Source organism: Suncus etruscus, chromosome 4 (assembly GCF_024139225.1).
Source record: "Suncus etruscus isolate mSunEtr1 chromosome 4, mSunEtr1.pri.cur, whole genome shotgun sequence".
Taxonomy (NCBI): domain Eukaryota; kingdom Metazoa; phylum Chordata; class Mammalia; order Eulipotyphla; family Soricidae; genus Suncus; species Suncus etruscus.
Genome location: NC_064851.1, coordinates 47463260 through 47481561, shown reverse-complemented (window position 1 = coordinate 47481561; position 18302 = coordinate 47463260). Strand labels below are relative to the sequence as shown.

The 18302-nt window shown below is 43.0% G+C and overlaps 1 protein-coding gene across 2 annotated transcripts in view; it reads left to right on the top strand.

The window, feature by feature from the left end:
* HABP4 (hyaluronan binding protein 4) overlaps window positions 1-16218 on the top strand; it is a 29224-nt gene extending 13006 nt beyond the window's left edge. For both annotated transcript variants that reach the window (XM_049772257.1, XM_049772256.1), the window contains exons 3-8: window positions 3336-3497; window positions 3682-3750; window positions 5766-5849; window positions 10129-10297; window positions 14404-14586; window positions 15739-16218. In XM_049772257.1, the coding sequence (XP_049628214.1) occupies window positions 3336-3497; window positions 3682-3750; window positions 5766-5849; window positions 10129-10297; window positions 14404-14586; window positions 15739-15795 (724 nt within the window). In that variant the 3' untranslated portion in view covers window positions 15796-16218. The remainder of the gene's footprint in view (window positions 1-3335; window positions 3498-3681; window positions 3751-5765; window positions 5850-10128; window positions 10298-14403; window positions 14587-15738) is intronic.
* Window positions 16219-18302: the final 2084 nt, after the last annotated feature.

Sequence of the window (18302 nt, the reverse complement as noted above, 5' to 3'; positions counted from 1 at the left end):
TAGCTATAAAAGTAGTCATACCTCCAAACACTAAAGCCACTTGATTTAGTAAGTAACTTATTGCTTTAATTGTTTTTTTCAGTGAGTGAAGCAGTTACTTTTCTTAGAAAGTAACTTAGGGGGCCGGGCGGTGGCGCTAAAGGTAAGGTGCCTGCCTTGCCTGCGCTAGCCTTGGATGGACCGCGGTTCAATCCCCTGGTGTCCCATATGGTCCCCCAAGCCAGGAGCATCTTCTGAGAACATAGCCAGGAGTAACCCCTGAGCGTTACCGGGTGTGGCCCAAAAACCAAAAAAAAAAAAAAGAAAGTAACTTAGAAAGTTATTTAGAAAGATGTAAGAGGAAAGAACCCAAAAACAAACAAACAAACAAAAAAAAACAAAAACAAAGATGTAAGAAAGAAAGAAAGAGGGAGTGCATGTTAGAGAGAACAAGGGTTTCTCCAGAATGGAGAAGGCATAGGGGCATAGGGACAGGTTAGTGAGGTATGTGTTCAAGGGAGAACATGTTTGGAGAGCATGCTGCTTTAAATGCTTCTAAAAAGTCTTCATAGTTTAAATGTATAACTGATATTATTAAACAAGGATTTTATTATAAAAGGTATATAGTCCACTTGAGCTTGAATCTAGAATAATGATGATAAAAATGATGGTGAGTGAAGTGTCATCAGGCCTAGAATGTAGCATATGTATCTGAGAAATCCCATATTTTGACTAATGTACCTGGTTGTGTATCTGCTCGACAGAGGAAAGAGAGAGGTGTTTTTTCGGGGGAAAAAACACCTGTCTTTTTGGCTTGGAATAAGGAATATACCTGAATAAGAGAAGCAAGATCACATGGCATTAGCATAGAGATGAGCCAAGACTGAGATTGTATGTGGGCATAGCCTCATTCTTCAGCATGAGTGAATCTCTAGAATGAGGGAAGAGGAGAGGGCCAGGTGTGATACTTGGCCCTTGATTGGTCTGAATCTGGCTTCCCATTTGTTGACTAAGGGACAGAGGAAGTACTTTGTGAATTTTTTCATGATGCTTGGGTGTTTCCTATTCCAAAAATAAATTTTTCAGAACAGGTAGGGAAGAGAAGCCAAAAAAAGGTCAGAGGAAAATTGGTGTCAAATGACTTAGAGATAAGTCAAAAGGTGCAAACAAAAATTTAACAACAAAGAAGCTTTCTTCACCTGTCCCCAGGAGTCCAGATGGAGTGGTGGTGGGTCAGTTAATGTTTTCATCCCCAAATGTTATTCACTGGTTGAATGTTTTGTTTGAAGTTTAACTACTTTTCTTTTTCTTTTTCTTTCTTTTTTTTTTTTTTTTTTTTTTTTTTTTGTGGTTTTTGGGTCACACCCGGCGGTGCTCAGGGGTTATTCCTGGCTCCATGCTCAGAAATTACTCCTGGCAGGCATGGGGGACCATATGGGACGCCGGGATTCGAACTGATGACCTTCTGCATGAAAGGCAAACGCCTTACCTCCATGCTATCTCTCCGGCCCCTAACTACTTTTCTTACAGAGAATATTGCACATTTAAATTTTGGTATTTCCAACCTTATTTTATGAAAGTGGCAAACATACACAGAGAGAGAAAGAGAGGAGAGAGAAGAGAGAGAAAAGAGAGAAGATAGACGAGAAAGAGAGAGAATGAGGGGAGAGAGAGAGAAAGAGAGAGAGAGAGAGCAAAGATGCCCTTATATATTATTTCAAGAGCTAACCAGGATGGGGTTTGGAGAAGCCCTATGCCGGAGGCCCTCTCCCTAGCCTGAGGAGTGCTGGGAGGCTTGGCAAAGCCCCCAGCTGTCCTTGTCTTTTTCCCCTGACTCCAGGCCTTCCTTGGGTGCCAGCTCAGATGGCCAGAAGTGGGTTCAGGTGGACTCTGGGGTCCTCAGGCTTCCCCCACTCCCTCCGTACTCCAAGGGGGAGGTGCATGGGGAGGAGGGCAGCCAGATATATGGCTTCCAATTTCCTCTTTGATTCTGGAGGCCAGCTCATGCCAGGTATGGGGTTTGGGGAGGCCCCATGCCGGAGGCTTTCTTCCTAGCCTGGGGAGTGCTGGGAGGCTTGGCAGGCCCCCAGCCGTCCCCCTCTTTTTTTTTCCTTGGACTCCAGGCCCTCCCTGGGTGCCGGCTCAGTTGTCCAGAAGTGGGTTCAGGTGGATTCTTAGGGGTCCTCAGGCTTCCCTCCTCCTTCCGTACTCCAAGAGGGAGGTGCATGAGGAGGAGGGTGGGCAAATATCTGGCTTCCGGTTTCCCCTTTGATTCTGGAGGCCAGCTCTTCCCAGGTATGGGGTTTGGAGAGTCCCCATGCCGGAGGCCTTCTCCCTAGCCTGGGGAGTGCTGGGATGCTTGGTAGGCCCCCACCCGTCCCTCTCTTTTTTCCCCTGGACTCCAGGCCTTCCCTGGGTGCCGGTCCAGGTGGGCTCATAGGGGTCATCAGGCTTTCCCCCTACCTCTCCCTACAGTAATGGGAATGCACTTTGGGAGGAGGGCGGGTTGTTCTAGCACTGGTTTATGTTGGGACAGTCACTGGAAATTTTTTCTCCTTGGTCTCCTATTGACAGTATTGTATGCATACAGTTTATATATGTATAATATCCAACTTGTATTGTGACCTTGATACTGCCCTACAAAGCTCATATCTAATCTTTTACTGCCTCAGTCCCAACCCTTATTTCCCCCCATCTTCCCATGTAGGTACAGCTCATGACATGAAGCTCACCACATAGAGTGATGAGTACAGTTAGAGAAATAACTACACTGAAAACTATCATAACAATGTGGATGAATGAGGGAAATAGAAAGCCTGTCTTGAGTACAGATTTGGGTGGGGTGGGGAGGAGGGAGATCTGGGAAATTGGTGGTGGGAATCTTGCACTGGTGAAGGGGGGTGTTCTTTATATGACTGGTATCATACAACTACAATCATATTTGTAACCACGGTGTTTAAATAAAGATAATTAAAATAAAAAAAAAGAGCTAACCAGGGGCTGCTTCTTCCAGTCTTACACCTTTGGGCAGGTGATCTATTTTCTCCATGCCCTTGTCTGCAGGCTGTGATTGGAACAAATAAAGACTTGTTTACAGGAATTAAATTGCATTTTGTAAAGTAGTCAACTCTACAGAGAGGCTGTGCAAAAATTAAGTTTGTTATTCAAGCTACTATTTTTCTTCCCAATATGCTGTAGCTATAATGTTTTTCTGGAATTTTTTTTCTCAAAAAAATCTCACCACATTCAATGTCACCATGTACCTAAAATATTACTGTGAAAGAATTGTAATCCACCTTGGTCAAAAGAAAAAAGAAAAAAAAATCCCATCACATATTACATCTATCTGTTCCCAGGCCAGTTGACAAGTTTGATGGAGAAAGACCTCTGAGAGGGCATGGCAGCCTAAGAGGGGACAATCAAAGCAGAGGAAGAGGTGGTCCTGGAAACAGAGCTTATGATAGCTTTGACCAGAGAGGGAAACGAGAATTTGAAAGACACAATGGGAGTGATAAAACGTAAGTTTCTTTGCAAATAATATTTAAGATCTTAGTAATAAGTAGTCTAAATTTGTTAGATGTTCATTTTAAGTTAACTTTAGGTTCACTTCCTGAGACAGATGATGAACCCAGGTTAACTTTTAACAACTTTCCTGACTGGAAAACAACTTCCAATCTAAAGGGCTATTCTTCCTTTCTCTAGAGCTGTCCGAACCGAAGACAGCATCGGTGGACGTGGAGTTCGAACTTGGGCCTCAGGGAAAGAAACCAAGTATGGAATGTGTGTGTGTGTGTGTGTGTGTGTGTGTGTGTGTGTGTGTGTGTGTGTGTATGAGAGAGATGTACTTCTTTTGAACTTAGAATTAAATAACAATCTCTGGACCTTTATTTTATTTTATTGAAAATTTTTCCCTCTGTTATGTGTAGGGTATTTTTATTCTTGCCCTTCATTAGAGTTTAATTTTAGTAATTGACATAACTTCTCAAAATAGGTTTCTTAAATCACATATATATTTGAATCTGTTTTTAAAATTCTATAATTTGGGGGGGGGTCACACCTGGCAGCACTCAAGGGTTACTCCTAGCTCTATGCTCAGAAAGTGCTACTGGCAGGCTTGGGGGACCATATGGGATGCCAAGATACAAACCATCATACTTCTGCATGCAGGGCAAATGCCCTACCTCCATGCTATTTCTTTGGCCCCCTAAAATTCTATAATTTTTTTTTTGGCTTTTGGGCCACACCTGGCGGTGCTCAGGGGTTACTCCTGGCTATCTTCTCAGAAATAGCTCCTGGCAGGCACGGGGGGACCATATGGGACACCGGGATTCGAACCAACCACCTTAAGTTCTGGGTCGGCTGCTTGCAAGGCAAACGCCGCTGTGCTATCTCTCCGGCCCCAAAATTCTATAATTTTAACCGAGATTTGTAATAGATGATTGTGTATTTTTAATGGTCCAGGCACATGACATTGTCTATTTTCATGTTCCTCAGAATGCTTTGTATATTCCTGGATATTGGGGTCAAAGCGATAATACAGGGCAGAGGGTGCTTGTCTTGCATGCAGCCTACTTGGGTTTGATCACCGGTAATCCATATGGTTTCCAAGTATCTCCAAGAGTAATTTCTTGTGCAGAGCCAAGAAGTACCCCTGAACATCATTGGGTATGGCTAAAAAAGAAAAAAAATCCTGGGTGTTTTTATATATATATATATATATATATATATATATATATATATATACATATATATATATATATATATATATAGCTCCTGGCAGGCACGGGGGACCATATGGGACTCCGGCCCCATAAATGTTATTTTTTTAATAGTTCAGCTTACATTTAGAAAAATAGTTGCTAATGCTATTTTAGTAGTTCTATTTATATTTAGTGATTTTTAGCATTTTTCTGCACTTGTTCCTTTTTTTTTTTTTTTTTTTTTTTTTGGTTTTTAGTTTTTGTTTTTTGGGTCACACCCGGCAGCACTCAGGGGACCATATGGGATGCCGGGATTCGAACCACTGAACTTCTGGATGCAAGCCTTACCTCCATGCTATCTCTCGGCCCCCACTTGTTTCATTTTTTGTGTAATGTTTCTCTTTTGCATCTTTTTCCTAAGTCTGACATGGTATTAAGTAATCTATAGTAAATTGTTTAACACAGAAAAAATAATCTATAGATTTTTTTTTGTGGTTTTTGGATCACACCCGGCAGTGCTCAGGGGTTATTCCTGGCTCCATGCTCAGAAATTGCTCCTAGCAGGCATGGGGGACCATATGGGACGCCGGGATTCGAACCAGTGACCTCCTGCATGAAAGGCAAACAAACGCCTTACCTCCAATGCTATTTTTCTGGCCCCTAGATTTTCTTTTCATACCATGTGATGATTGGGGGTTATTTCTACATCTGCATTTAGGAATCATCCCTGGCTGGTGCTAGGGATTGAACCTGGGTTAGCTACATGCTAGGCAAACACCCTACCTGCTGTTCCATTACTCTGGTCCCAGAAGGGGAGAATTTTGTATGGACCTTTTCATATTTAGATTTCCCTAGGATACAATTTTGGATAATTATCTGATCCTTTACCCAAAGAACTGTGAACATTTTTGGGAAATAATTTACATAGAATGGAAGCTAAGAGCATCATTCTCTTTTTTCATTTTGTACATAATTCCTTTAAGGATGCTAAAATAAAAGAGCACTTTTAAAAGTGGTTTTATTTTGAATGTGTAAAGGCATTGGCACGAACATAATTGTGTGACTAGCATGATTCCTGCCTTTCAGTGATGTAGAGCCGCTGGAGCTGATGGAAGAGATCACAGTAGCAGAGGAGGTCCTGGGTCCCTTGGAGGACGAATCTCCAGCCAAGTAGGTGTTTCATTTTTTACCATTGGGTTGTTGATCTTCAGGATTCCTCAAAGCAAGAAGTCCCACCTTTTCTCATAGCACAGAGAGGATCTTCTTAATTTATTATTATTCTTAATTTATTCTTATTACTGAATAGTAGATTCAGAGTTCAAATAATCTATTAATGGTGATTGATCAGTGTTGGGTTCCATCATATATTCCATCCTCTACCTATAATGTTTCCAATGTCTGCCTATCCTGTAATTTGGCACTTCTTAAAGGGAGCCTGATTTCTGCTCCTTTCAGTTCATCCTCCCTCCTTTATTCAGGGAGCATATCAAACATTTCTGCCAAGGCTATAAGTACCCTACCCTTTGGACCTTTTGTGGGTTTTTGTTTTAATTTCATTATTTAAGTCTCGTGGTTTACAAAGTTGTCATAATAGTTTCTGACATTCAATGTTCTAGCACCAGTCTTGCTACTAGTGTAACATTCTCTCCATCATCGTCCCCATTTTCCCCTCCATCTTCAAGTCTGTCCACACACAACACAAAATAATTTATATTGTTTGTTACAACTAATGGGTAATGGAATTATTGGAAAAAAAAAACCCACCTTTTTTTTTTTTAAAGAAAGTAAAAAATAATTTGTGAAAATTGTTAAATCTCACAATGGGGTCATTAAGTCATTGTCTGAAAGTTTACTCAGCTGTTTGTTGCTAGTTGAGCATTTTGTGTTACTGGCTTGGTTGAGATTAGGTGGCTCTCTGCTACTTCCACCTCTTAATCTGGCATTCCTACTGGGTTGTTAGTATTGAGGAATTTTGAGGTGACATGTGACTATGTGCTCTAGCAATTTCAGGATTCTTGGAGCTGGACCAATGCACTGACATGGTGGCTGTGGGATATGGCTGTGACTATCTGGCTTCTGGATGTACGGGGTGGGGGAGGTGAGAGAAGGCTGCCTGCTCCCATTGTAAGAAGACCCTAGAGTTCTCAGCCTCAAAATCAGCATACCTGGAGTTTTTGTCGGTTTGGTGTCTGTAGAGACCAGTGGTGGAGCAGTGAAGTTGAGTCATTGGCAGTGGCAGTGCCTGTGGAGTGTGGGTGTGACTGCCAGGGTTTCAGCAGGGTAGAGACTTAGTCTGACCTCTTCCAGATTTCCCAAGAGCAAGATGGGTGTATCCATGATTTTTTGCAGCCTGACTTCTTTTACGCATATAGTTTGGCTCTGGAGGTGGCCGATGAACTGCCATGATGGCGACTGTTGAATATATCCTCTGGACCTTTTGTTGTACTTGGTAGCACAGTACCTATATGACCCATAGGCAATCACATGGCAGGGCTGCTGATCAGTTCTTGATAATCAACATTCTGAAATGAACCCTCAGCACCCTCCTATATAGGAAACCCAAGTTTGATCTTTAGCACCACATGGTTCCCAAGCATTGCTAAGTAGACCCAAAACTCACACAAACTTTTTGGAGAATGTTTAGGAAATATGATCTCAGAATATCATAGTATTCTTTTTTGAGAGTGAGGGATGTCTCCCAAACGTTGCTTAGGAGGTGTGGGGCCCTCCCAGCAACTTTCAGCCAATTGGGCCACATATTCAGTGCTTGGACTGAGGATGTGGTCCTGTTTGGACTGCGTGATGCTAGGGATTACCTGAGTTTACCTGGGTGCTAATAGCCTCAAAGATTGCACCTGGCAATGCTCAGGGACCAGACATTGCCTAGGATCTAACCATGATCAGCCTCATATAAGTATGTGCTTTAACCCCTATAAACTCTTTCAAGCCCCCAATGAACTATTTTTCATTGTATATGTTTTTAAGTGCATTTGCTCAGACACTGATACTAATTATTGAATTTTCTTCCACTGGGACAGCACCTATCATCCCCCAACCTTTCTGTTGGGATAAGTCATTCATACTTGACTGCACCTCTTGAAAACCCATTGAAATTTTTCTGAGGAACTCCAAGTTTCTTATGGTATTAACTTCCATTCAGCACTTTGAAATAGGAGGCACTATTTATATGTTTGTATGTTTGTTGGGTTAAATCTCACCCCAGTCAAATCTTTAGTGAAGTATTGTTTTTAGAACCTACTTGAGTCATCACATCCTTTTATATATTCAGGTGAAAAGCTGTCGCCTACCCCTGGCTGATAGCTTAGGGGCTGGCATATATGCGTTGCATGAAGAAACCTGGGTGTGATTAGACTTTTAGCACCCACCATCCCTCCTGAACACTGTTTAGGTGGCCCTGGTGGCACCAGCATGGGAAGAGAGAGAGAGAGAAAGGGAGGGAGGGAGAGAGGAAGGGAGGGAGAGGGAGGGAAGGAGAGGGAGGGAGAAGGAGGGAAGGAGGGAGGGAGGGAGGAAGAGGGAGAGAGAGGGAGGGAGGGGGGAGAGAGAGGAAGGAGGAGAGAGGGAGGGGAGAGAGGGAGGGAAGGAGGGGCAGAGGGAGGGAGAGAAAAGGAGGGAGAGAGGGGGAGAGAGGGAAGGAGGGAGGGGGAGAGGGGGAGGGAGAGGGAGAAGGAGGGAGGGAGAGGGGGAAGGAGGGAGGGGGAGAGGGGGAGAGAGGGAGGGAGAGGGATACGGAGGGAGGGAGAAGGGGAGGGAGGCGGAGAGAGGGAGGGGGAGAGAGAGGGAGGGAGAGAGGGAGGGAGAGAGGGAAAGAGGGAGAGAAATCGAAAATTCTCTTCCATGTTTTTTTAATCAAAAACCCAAAACTGAAGGTCTTTTATTTACTATAAAGGGGATGTTACATTTAGAGTGATAATTAGCATGCTCTTAGAAGAACTATACTTACATTACATTGAACACTTTTAGAAATACCCATCTCTTTGGTCAAATATCAAGTCTATTGAAACTGCTGTTAAAAACTGCAGTTAAAAGGGGGGAGACAGAACGATGGTGCAGCTGTAGGGTGTTTGCCTTGCACTTGGCTGACCCAGGACAGACCTGAAAGCAAGTTTTTATGGTTTACCAAGTAGTTGTCAGGGTGGCATAGGAGCCACCCTGGAGCAAGTTAGTGCCAAGGCAGCACTAGGGCTACAGGTGCCGAGAAAGGCCTCACCACCACCCACACTACTAAGACTTAATAATCAGCAATTAATGCAACATAAAACCATTTTGAGTTTCATACTTGTAGCTCTTATATTTATCACAGGTGCCCTGCAGCAATTCCTCTGTATTTGTGAACATGTATTTTGCCCTGCATCATTTGGTTTTCTCCTTTGAACTGTTTTTGGCACCTAAGTTGAAAACAGACACTTGGTTCTAAGTGTGAATGTTTATATTTGGATTCTAACTTCTGTTTCAGTGATCTATTTCCATTCCTCCTCTCTTTTAAAAACTCCCCAAATTAAAGGGTATTCAAAGGGGCCGGAGAAGAAAGCATGGAGGTAGGGTTTTAACCTTGCATGCAGAAGGACGGTGGTTTGAATCCCGGCATCCCATAGGTCCCCCAAGCCTGCCAGTGATTTCTGAGTGTAGATCCAGAAGTAACTTCCTGGGCGCTGCCAGGTGTGACCCAAAAACAAAAAAAAACAAAAAAACAAAACAAAACAAAAAACAAATAAAGGGTTTCATGAAAGTACATATTTGCAAACCAGTGTTGTAGAATCTCTCTTGATTTGGCTTGCCTCAGGAGTGGGATGGGTGCCTAAGAATATTTTGGAAGGATGATGGTCCTATTTTCAAAGACTGCTTTGAACATTGACAGGAGCTCTCTTCGCTTAAAAATGATAATAAAAAAATAAAAATAACAAAGCCTATGATGCAAAGATTTTCTTTATTTTAATGGAGTCTTAACCCAGTGTTTTTCGGTGGCAGTAGAACAACTTCTGGTGCAAGGCTCAGTCTGGAGTTGCAGGCCTGACAGTTGGAGCCTGGTGGTGTTCAGCAGTATATACTTGCCTGTCACCCTGGCCCCTCAAAAAGATTCTTTCTGGGGCCGGGTAGGTGGCGCTGGAGGTAAGGTGTCTGCCTTGCAAGCGCTAGCCAAGGAAGGACCACGGTTCGATCCCCCGGCGTCCCATATGGTCCCCCCAAGCCAGGGGCGATTTCTGAGCACATAGCCAGGAGTAACCCCTGAGCGTCAAACGGGTGTGGCCCAAAAACCAAAAAAAAAAAAAAAAAAAAAAAAAAAAAAAAAAAAAAAAAAAAAAAAGATTCTTTCTCATTAGACTTGACATGCAGTGCCATGAAAGTATGTTAAGCCAATGATGTGACTTCTTTGAAAAAGTAGGCATTTTAGACCCATTCATAAATGAGTCTTTATATTTATTTATAGAATTCCTAACTTGGAAGTAGAAGGAACTCAAGTTCAAGAGATGACCTTGGATGAGTGGAAAAATCTTCAAGAGCAGACCAGACCAAAGCCAGAGTTTAATATCCGGAAACCTGAGTCTACTGTCCCGTCCAAAGCAGTGGTGATCCATAAGTCCAAATACAGAGATGATGTGAGTATATACAGGTAACTTTTATATCACCTTCTTAGAAATGAAATGGACTTTTCTGTTTGCATTTTAAAAATATAACAATAATAGTTGGCATTCTAGTTTCTACCTAAGTGTAGTCAAGAGGTATTGTGTGCCAATTTTTTACTGTGAAATTTTTCATTAAGAGAAAGCGCAGTGGTGCTAGAGGTAAGGTGTCTGCCTTGCCTGCGCTAGCCTAGGACGGACCGCTGTTCGATCCCCAGCGTCCCATGTAGTCCCCCAAGCCGGAGCAACTTCTGAGCACATAGCCAGGAGTAACCCCTGAGTGTCACCGGGTGTGGCCCAAAAACAAAAAAGAGAAAGAAATTGGCTGGGGGAAAGATGGTTAAGGTGCTTGCCTTGTACACTGATTACCTGGATTTAGTCCCTAGCATCTCCTGTGGGCTCCTGAGCACTTACAGGATATGAGTATCGAGTACACAGCCAGGAGTAACCCCTGAATACCACTGACTGGTTCAAAAACAAAAACAAAAAAAGAATTGTAATTTAACCTACTAGTAATTAAATATAAAGCAGTTATAATAACAGTACATGTAAATACTGCATGTTAATTGTATTTCATTTTAGTCTTACTTCCCCATTGGTGCCATTTCACAGGAAAACTACTCTGCATTTAGTTGATTAGATTTCTTTCTGCTCTAAACAAGCTCTAGATTTCTTTCTGCTCTTAACAAGAACATTTAAACCATGTGCAATTTTGTGCTCTGCAGAGTCCTGCTTTCTCAATGCAGTAGTTCTGTGATCTCTTCCTCCGTCAGGCTCAGAAGGTACTGCATGAGCTAACCTGGCAGCATGGCTGATTCTGTTCCAATCACCAACTATCCTATGAAATGTTCCTGGGAATAGTTTTGCTGTGGTGCGGGACTGATTTATCATAGTTCGTGTTCAGCTTTGTATTGGCAGCCAGAGCATTGAAAGAATCTTTGAGCATATATTGGTTTTTTGTTTGTTATTGGGCCACAACCATTGACGATAAGGGTTACTCCTGCCTATGTGCTCAGAAATCACTCCTGGCTTTGGGGGGACCATATGGGATGCCGGGGGATCGAACCACTATTAGTCCTAGGCAGCCCCTGAGCATATATTGATAGCCAGCAAAACTACAATGTGAAACATTCTCATTTGAAAATTTAGAGTGTGCATCTTTTTTATTCTTTTGTTTTGTTTTGGGGCACACCCGGCAGTTCTCAGAAGGTACTTCTTGCTCTGCACTCAGAAATCACTCCTGGCAGGCTCGGGGGACTATGCCAAGGATTGAACTCAGGTCTGTCCTAGGTTGGCTGCATGCAAGGCAGAAAGAAGCCTTACAACTGTTCTATTGCTCCAGCTCCTTGAGTACGCATCTTTGATTTTCCATTTCAAATCCAGGCATCTTATACTACATAGATTTGTCCGTGCTCCCATTGATACTTTGGTGGTATCTGAGTATTGCGAGGCTTGGACCACATCTAATAGTTACTTCTAGGGTTACTTCTAGAGTTAACTCAGGGGGTGGGGGGAGTGCAGTGCTGGGTATTGAGCCTAGGTCTCCTGCATCTGAAACATATGCTCAAAGGCTTCCACTTAAAAGTTCATTTATGTCATAGAATCCTATCATCATTTTGTCATTTCAAGTCTTAGAACCCTTAACCAATACATTTTGAGTCTTTAAGTATTTGTTCTCTAGGAAATTTTTTCACTTGGTGCTCTAAGCTCTGATCTCGGATCATTCCTGCTAGTTCTTGGGAACTATATGGGGTACTAGGATAAAACACAGGCTGCGTTGAAAGGTCAGCATCCTATATGCTATACTATATCTCTTCAGCTCCTGTCTCCAAGAAACTTCTACAAGGCATTTTCACAAGACCATTAGTCAGCTGTTTGTTTCCTATCCACTTTCTTCTTTTTGTTCTGGATTATTGTAAATAAAGCTTTGCCTAATGCAAAGTCCAGATGCCAAATGCAGTGTTCAGATGTAAAATATCCTACTGTCATTTTTGGTAAAAATAGAACCTGCTGTTCCTTAATCTATACCAAGTTGCCCTTTTCCCCTAGCACCTAACCTCCTAGGAGACCTGGAATATTTGAAGCAACTGGATTGCATAGCTGAGTTATCAAGCTTTGTCTCTCTGAAGCACACACTTTTAGTTCCTACTAATCTTTCACACTGAGATTTTTCTTAAAGAAGAAGCCAAATCTTGGGTTCACTAGCTTACTTTCTTCTGTATATCCTAAGAGGCGGAAATGCTAGAATAATCCTGTTTATTTGGGAAGCTCAGAACCATCTTGGTGAAATCTGTTGTGTTCTCTAATTACTGTGGCCTTTGAATGCTCATCACTTAGTAGAAATTCTATTGCTCAAATGCTGCTTCCTGGAGAGGCATGCTGAGAGCCAGTCATTTCATAAAAATGCAGCCCTACCTACTATTTAGTGTCAGTGCTATATAACCAGGGCCCCAGGGTCCAAAACGAGAATCTGGTAAGACGTGGGTCTGGAAGCAAACTTTGATGCAGGCAATAATCCACACAGTGAAAAGGTACAAGAATGGGTTCAGGAAATTCAGCACTCAAGCCAGGAATCCCACCACACAAGCCTTAGTGGGGAAAGATGGAAGAATGAGTGCCTGCCTTCCTCAGCCCCCTACTTTTATTGACAGGAGCCAGGCCATAATCTAGGGTGGGAGAGGAATACAAAGTAGGGAATAATCCAGTAATCTCATCACTGGATCATACCGTGGGTGGACTATGAATATTGATTATGGTAGGACCAGTAATCCAACTAGCTCCCATGTCTTTCTGGCCTTAAACTTTTCTAATTTGAGCTCCTCGACCATAGGCCTCTTTGAGCTATACCCACCCACCCCCAGCCCTTACACTTTATTTTAACCTGCAACTTTGAAGCAGAACTTTGAAACCAGTAATTAACATCTTGAATAGAAAATTTGCTTGAGTACTTCATTTCCTGTTCAAGTTTTTGGAATGCTTCACAATAGGATGCCAAGATCAATGGCATTGTTTTTTTGTTTTTTTGTTTTTAAACAGATGTTTCATTTAAAAGTGAAGGCTTTGTTACATCCATTACGAAATAAAGCCAAATCAAATTTGGAAATTTAATAAATGACAGTGAAATATTGTTAAACACCAAATGATTCCATTCATAAATGAAATTACAAAAAAACAAAACACACAAACTAAAACTAAATAGGGGTTGGAGTGATCGTACAGTGGGTATGAATGACATTTACCTTGCATGTGGTTGATTCAGATTCAATCCCTGGCATCCCAGTTAGTCCCCAGAGCATCTCCAGAAGTAACTTTGATCATCACCGGGTATGGCCCCCAAACAAAACAAAACTCCCAAACCCAAAAGAACTTTATCTGAATTTTCTATTTTTGATTTTGGGGCTACATCTGGCAGTGCTCAGGACCACGCCTCAGTGAACTATATGGGGGATGACAGGATTAAGCCCAAGTCACCCGCCCTGCTATACTACTGCTCCAGCCCAACCTTTTAAAATTATTTCAAAATAGCTTAGTTCTTTATGCATTGGAGACAACCCACAGATAATCATACTCAGTTTTTGTCACTTCAAATTTAGTCAGAAGTAAATTCTGCACTTTTTGCCAGGTGGTACTTATAAGGTTAGCATCATGCTGAAAGGAATTTCCTTATGAAGTACTATTGTAGAAAGATAATATTCCTTTATTGAAGTAGAATTTGTGGACAAATGAAAGGCAGAAATAAAATTATCACTACTCTAGCTACACACACTGCTTTTTGGCAAGCTTTCTACCCTGGGCTGGATTTTCTGGACCTGTCTCTATTGCCTCTGGGTATTATTACCATACTATCTCTTGAAATGAGATTATTCTGTCTATCCCTTTCCCTCTGGCTCATTTCACTCAGCATAATAGTCTCCATGTTTAAGCAAATTTCATGACTTCATTTTTCCTAATGGCTGTGTAGTATTCCATTGTGTAGATGTACCACAATTTCTTTAGCCACTCATCTGTTGTCTGACACCTGGGTTGTTGGATGTATGGAGTCAGGGTGGGCCTGCATATTTGAAGCTATAACTGTGTTTTAGATGGTGAAGGAGGACTATGAGGATGAGGCCCATGTTTTCCGGAAAGCAGCAAATGATATTACCTCCCAGCTGGAGATCAATTTTGGAAGCCTCTCCCGTCCTGGGCGTGGAGCCAGAGGTGGCGCCCGAGGAGGCCGAGGAAGAGTCAGAAGGGCAGAGAACTATGTACCCAGAGCAGAAGTGGTGAGTGCTATGACCTCAAACTCCAGATGGCATACTCTGAATGGAGGATGAGGGTGTGTACAATCATTCATTTCTGCTTTCAATCCATTCTGTCAGCAATATTGGCCTGTCAGGGGCCAAAGACATAGCACAGCGGTAAGGCGTTTGCTTTGCATGTAGATGGATCCTGCCAGGGGCGATTTCTGAGCACAGAGCCAGGAGTAACCCCTGAGCGCTGCCGGGTATGACACAAAAACAAAAAAAGCCTGATTTGGAATGTCCATCAGAATATCCTTTTGGGAATAGAGCCATAGAACAGCAATGAAGCACTTGGCATTGCACACAGCTGATCTGGGTTTGTCTCTGATATCCCATGTAGTCCACTGAGCCTGCCTGGCAAATGCTGTGTCAGCATTTTGTCACGCTTATATGCTAATGCCACGCTTAGGTGTATATGTAAAGGCTTACGGGCTGCCTTATTTTTTCTGGTCCACCTTCTTAGATCATTCCTTCCCACTTTATCTCTGGTTCCTCAGAAACTTTTGTTTTATTTTGCCTTTTGGGCTTACCTCTAGCTCTCTGCTCAGGGATCATGCCTGGCAGATAGCAGAGATCAAAGCCAGGTGATGTGGCGCTAGAGGTAAGGTGTCTGCCTTGCAAGCGCTAGCCAAGGAAGGACCGCGACCATGCTTTGATCCCTCGGCATTCCATATGATGCCGCTTAGCCAGGAGTAACCCCTGAGCATCAAACGGGTGTGGCCCGAAAAAACAAACAAACACAGGTCAGCCATGTGCAGGCAAGTACCCTGCCTCTGCCCCAGCGATTTAGCCATTGTTTCTGCCAGTATTTCTCCAGCTGGGCTTGATTACCTGAGTAATTCTCAGATCAAACAGTGGCTATTCCTGGAGGAAATGAGGACGGACTTGGCCAGCAAATGGCATTAGATGGCCCCTGCTGTGGTCCATTCTGGAGCCCTTCAGGAACTTCATCTCTGTCATGTCTTTCTTCCCAATGTTCAATATATAGTGTTCTACATTTTTACAGGAAGGCTCAAGGAAGTAGTACAGAACCTGGTTTGCCTCCTTCTCTGGCTTTCCCCTTCTAGAACAGGTTTTAGACCCCATACTCTTAGAATAGCATAAATGACAGTTATTTCAACTTTTCTGTTTTAGACACAAAACATTGCTCCAAACCCGGATGATCCTGAAGACTTTCCTGCTCTGGCCTGAGAGAACCCTGTTTCCCTGGCAACAGAAAATTACCACCACAGATTCTGAACAATAGATGTTGCTTCCCCCACCTCCATCTAGTGTGAATTTATGACAGTTTTTGGCAAGGGGGAGGGGTCGGATCGTGATGTCGGGATCTGGTTTACTCCAGAAAAGCAGAGCAGTCTAGAACATTTCCAAGAAGGTAGAGAATGGTAATTATTTTTGTAAGGAATTCCAAATGAAATTCAGAAATTATGTTTAAAATATGTATATAGAGCTTGTATTGAATCTTCTGCAAAACATAGAATTTGTAAGCTAGAATCTATTGTGCTTGTTAGCAAGTTATATAGGTAGCCGGAAATATAGTCATTCAAGAAGTTTTCAGAGAACATGAAATGAAAATTGTATTTATGTTTACTTGTAAATGTGATACTCTCAGAACTTTCTGTTTTCTTGTTTTCATTTAATCAAAAAATTCCAATAGCTAATATGTAGCCACTAGTCACCCACTCTGTTACATAATGATTCTTGGTTTCTCTGTATGTGCACACATACACGTACATATGGTTTGGCAAAAGGTGAGTATTGAATATGGGTTTTTAAATTGTATAAACCTGTTGAAATGTAAGGGAGTCCAGGTGACCCCTTTCTTCCTCAAATCAGACTTTACTGTACACTGGTCTTGGGCAAAGTTTGAACTTGGGTAACTGCTTGCTGAACTCATTAACATGCTTTTCACTTAGCCCTATTTCCAGTTTGAATTCCCACCAAAGTCCTTACTACCTGCTGCCTTAAGGCTGTTGGCTCTGAACTAGCCATGTGACTGCTGGTTAAGGGCGTCTGCTGTGGTGCCAGCAGTTGGTCTATAATTAATTACCATAGCTGTATTAACTAGTTTTCTTTCCTGTCCCTGGAAAAAGATAAAACAGATGAATCCCCAGTCTGAGAGAAATCTCATGAGAGTGACATAATGGTCAGCACAAAGTAGTATAAAGTTGAAGCTGTCACTTTGTTGCACTTTGCTGGGCTTTAAAGAGCTCCCTTTGAGTGTTATGAAAACTTGAAAGTAAAGGTTCCAATTCCTGAGAAATACTCTGGGATACTGTGGCTGCAGTTTTGGGGGGCACAGGCTATGCAGAGTTTTGTTCATCAGGGCGAAGGGGGCTTTCTTTGGTATGATTATTAGTCAGTGCTCTTGGACAGGGAAACCTGCTGTGGAGGTTTTGGCCTGATCCACTGTGCCGTACTTTCAGATCAAATCTGGCCAGTCTGCTTCAAAGATGAACTTGAGACTATATGCAGTGGTCATACAGAGCCAAACAGCTGAGGCCAGGAAGGAAAGTCTTGGGAATTGGTCGTTTGTCTGAGTTGTGAGGTGGTGTCACCTCTCCACAGCCATTGCTGGGTCCACCAAGGGTATCTCTAGTCTGCTGCTCTCCTATGCCTGCAGGCCTTCTGGCAGCCAGAGTACCAGTGAGCCTTGTGCCCCTCTGCACCTGCTGCCCTTCCACTGTCCTCCCAATCTTTGTTCAGAGCTGGAAGCTCTGGAAGAGGGGCCAATATGTGGGGGAGAAAATAAAGAGAGGTTGGGCCTGGAGTAAGGTGCTCCCATCAGGAATGATTCCTGAGCTCAGGATCCCTGAGTAACACCAGGTATGGCCCAGAAACAAAACAAAAATTAAAAAAAAATAGTGGCATATAGACAGTACATTTACACATTTACAAAGTGTGAATTAAACCTCCCAGTATCCCTCTACCTAAAAATCTCCCCAGAAGCCTGTGACTCTGCCCTCACAACACCACCAAAGGTGCTGCTACCTATTCCCATGCTGCATCTGCACGGCTGAAGACATGTGCGCCATAGTAATTGTAGCCACAATGTCCATGTCAAGTCCGATGGTCATTCTTCACACTGCTAAAATCTATGGGTAAGGGGTTTGTTCCTGAACCAAGGTTCTGGGCAGGTAGGTAGTGTGTGTAGCTTTAGAGGGCACCCAAAATCTGCTGACCATGTGTGCAAGGCCACAGCAAGTCTGGGTCTGCCCTGCAAACAGTTTCAGCAGTTTTACTAGGGTTCTTGCAGGTGCAAAGAGCAGGGCCTGAGGTTGCTGGGTAGGGACTGGAACCCAAGTCTGACTCTCAGGCCTCACACTCTGCCTGTGGCCCTGACCATTGGCTCTTTGTTCATATGGTGGCACATAACTAAAGGCAATGAGGATTTCCCTGGTGCATCCATCCATGGAGTGGCTTAAGTGCTGGCAGGGGCAGCTGCCATCTAAGCTTTATTCCCTTCAGAAATATGAGATGAATTTGGGGAGCAGTCACCAGAAAACTGGAGGACACCTGTCATGGGAGTAGAGGAGCATCTCTACTTGCCCATGAAAATTAGCGCCACTGTCTACCTCAAGAAATGTGCACCCCTAAGGACCTCAACCTGTCTGTTTACTATGTTAATACCAATCTGTGATCCCTACTGCTGAGCTTCCATTAGAGCAACTAGGAGGAGCAAAGTTTTTACATAAATA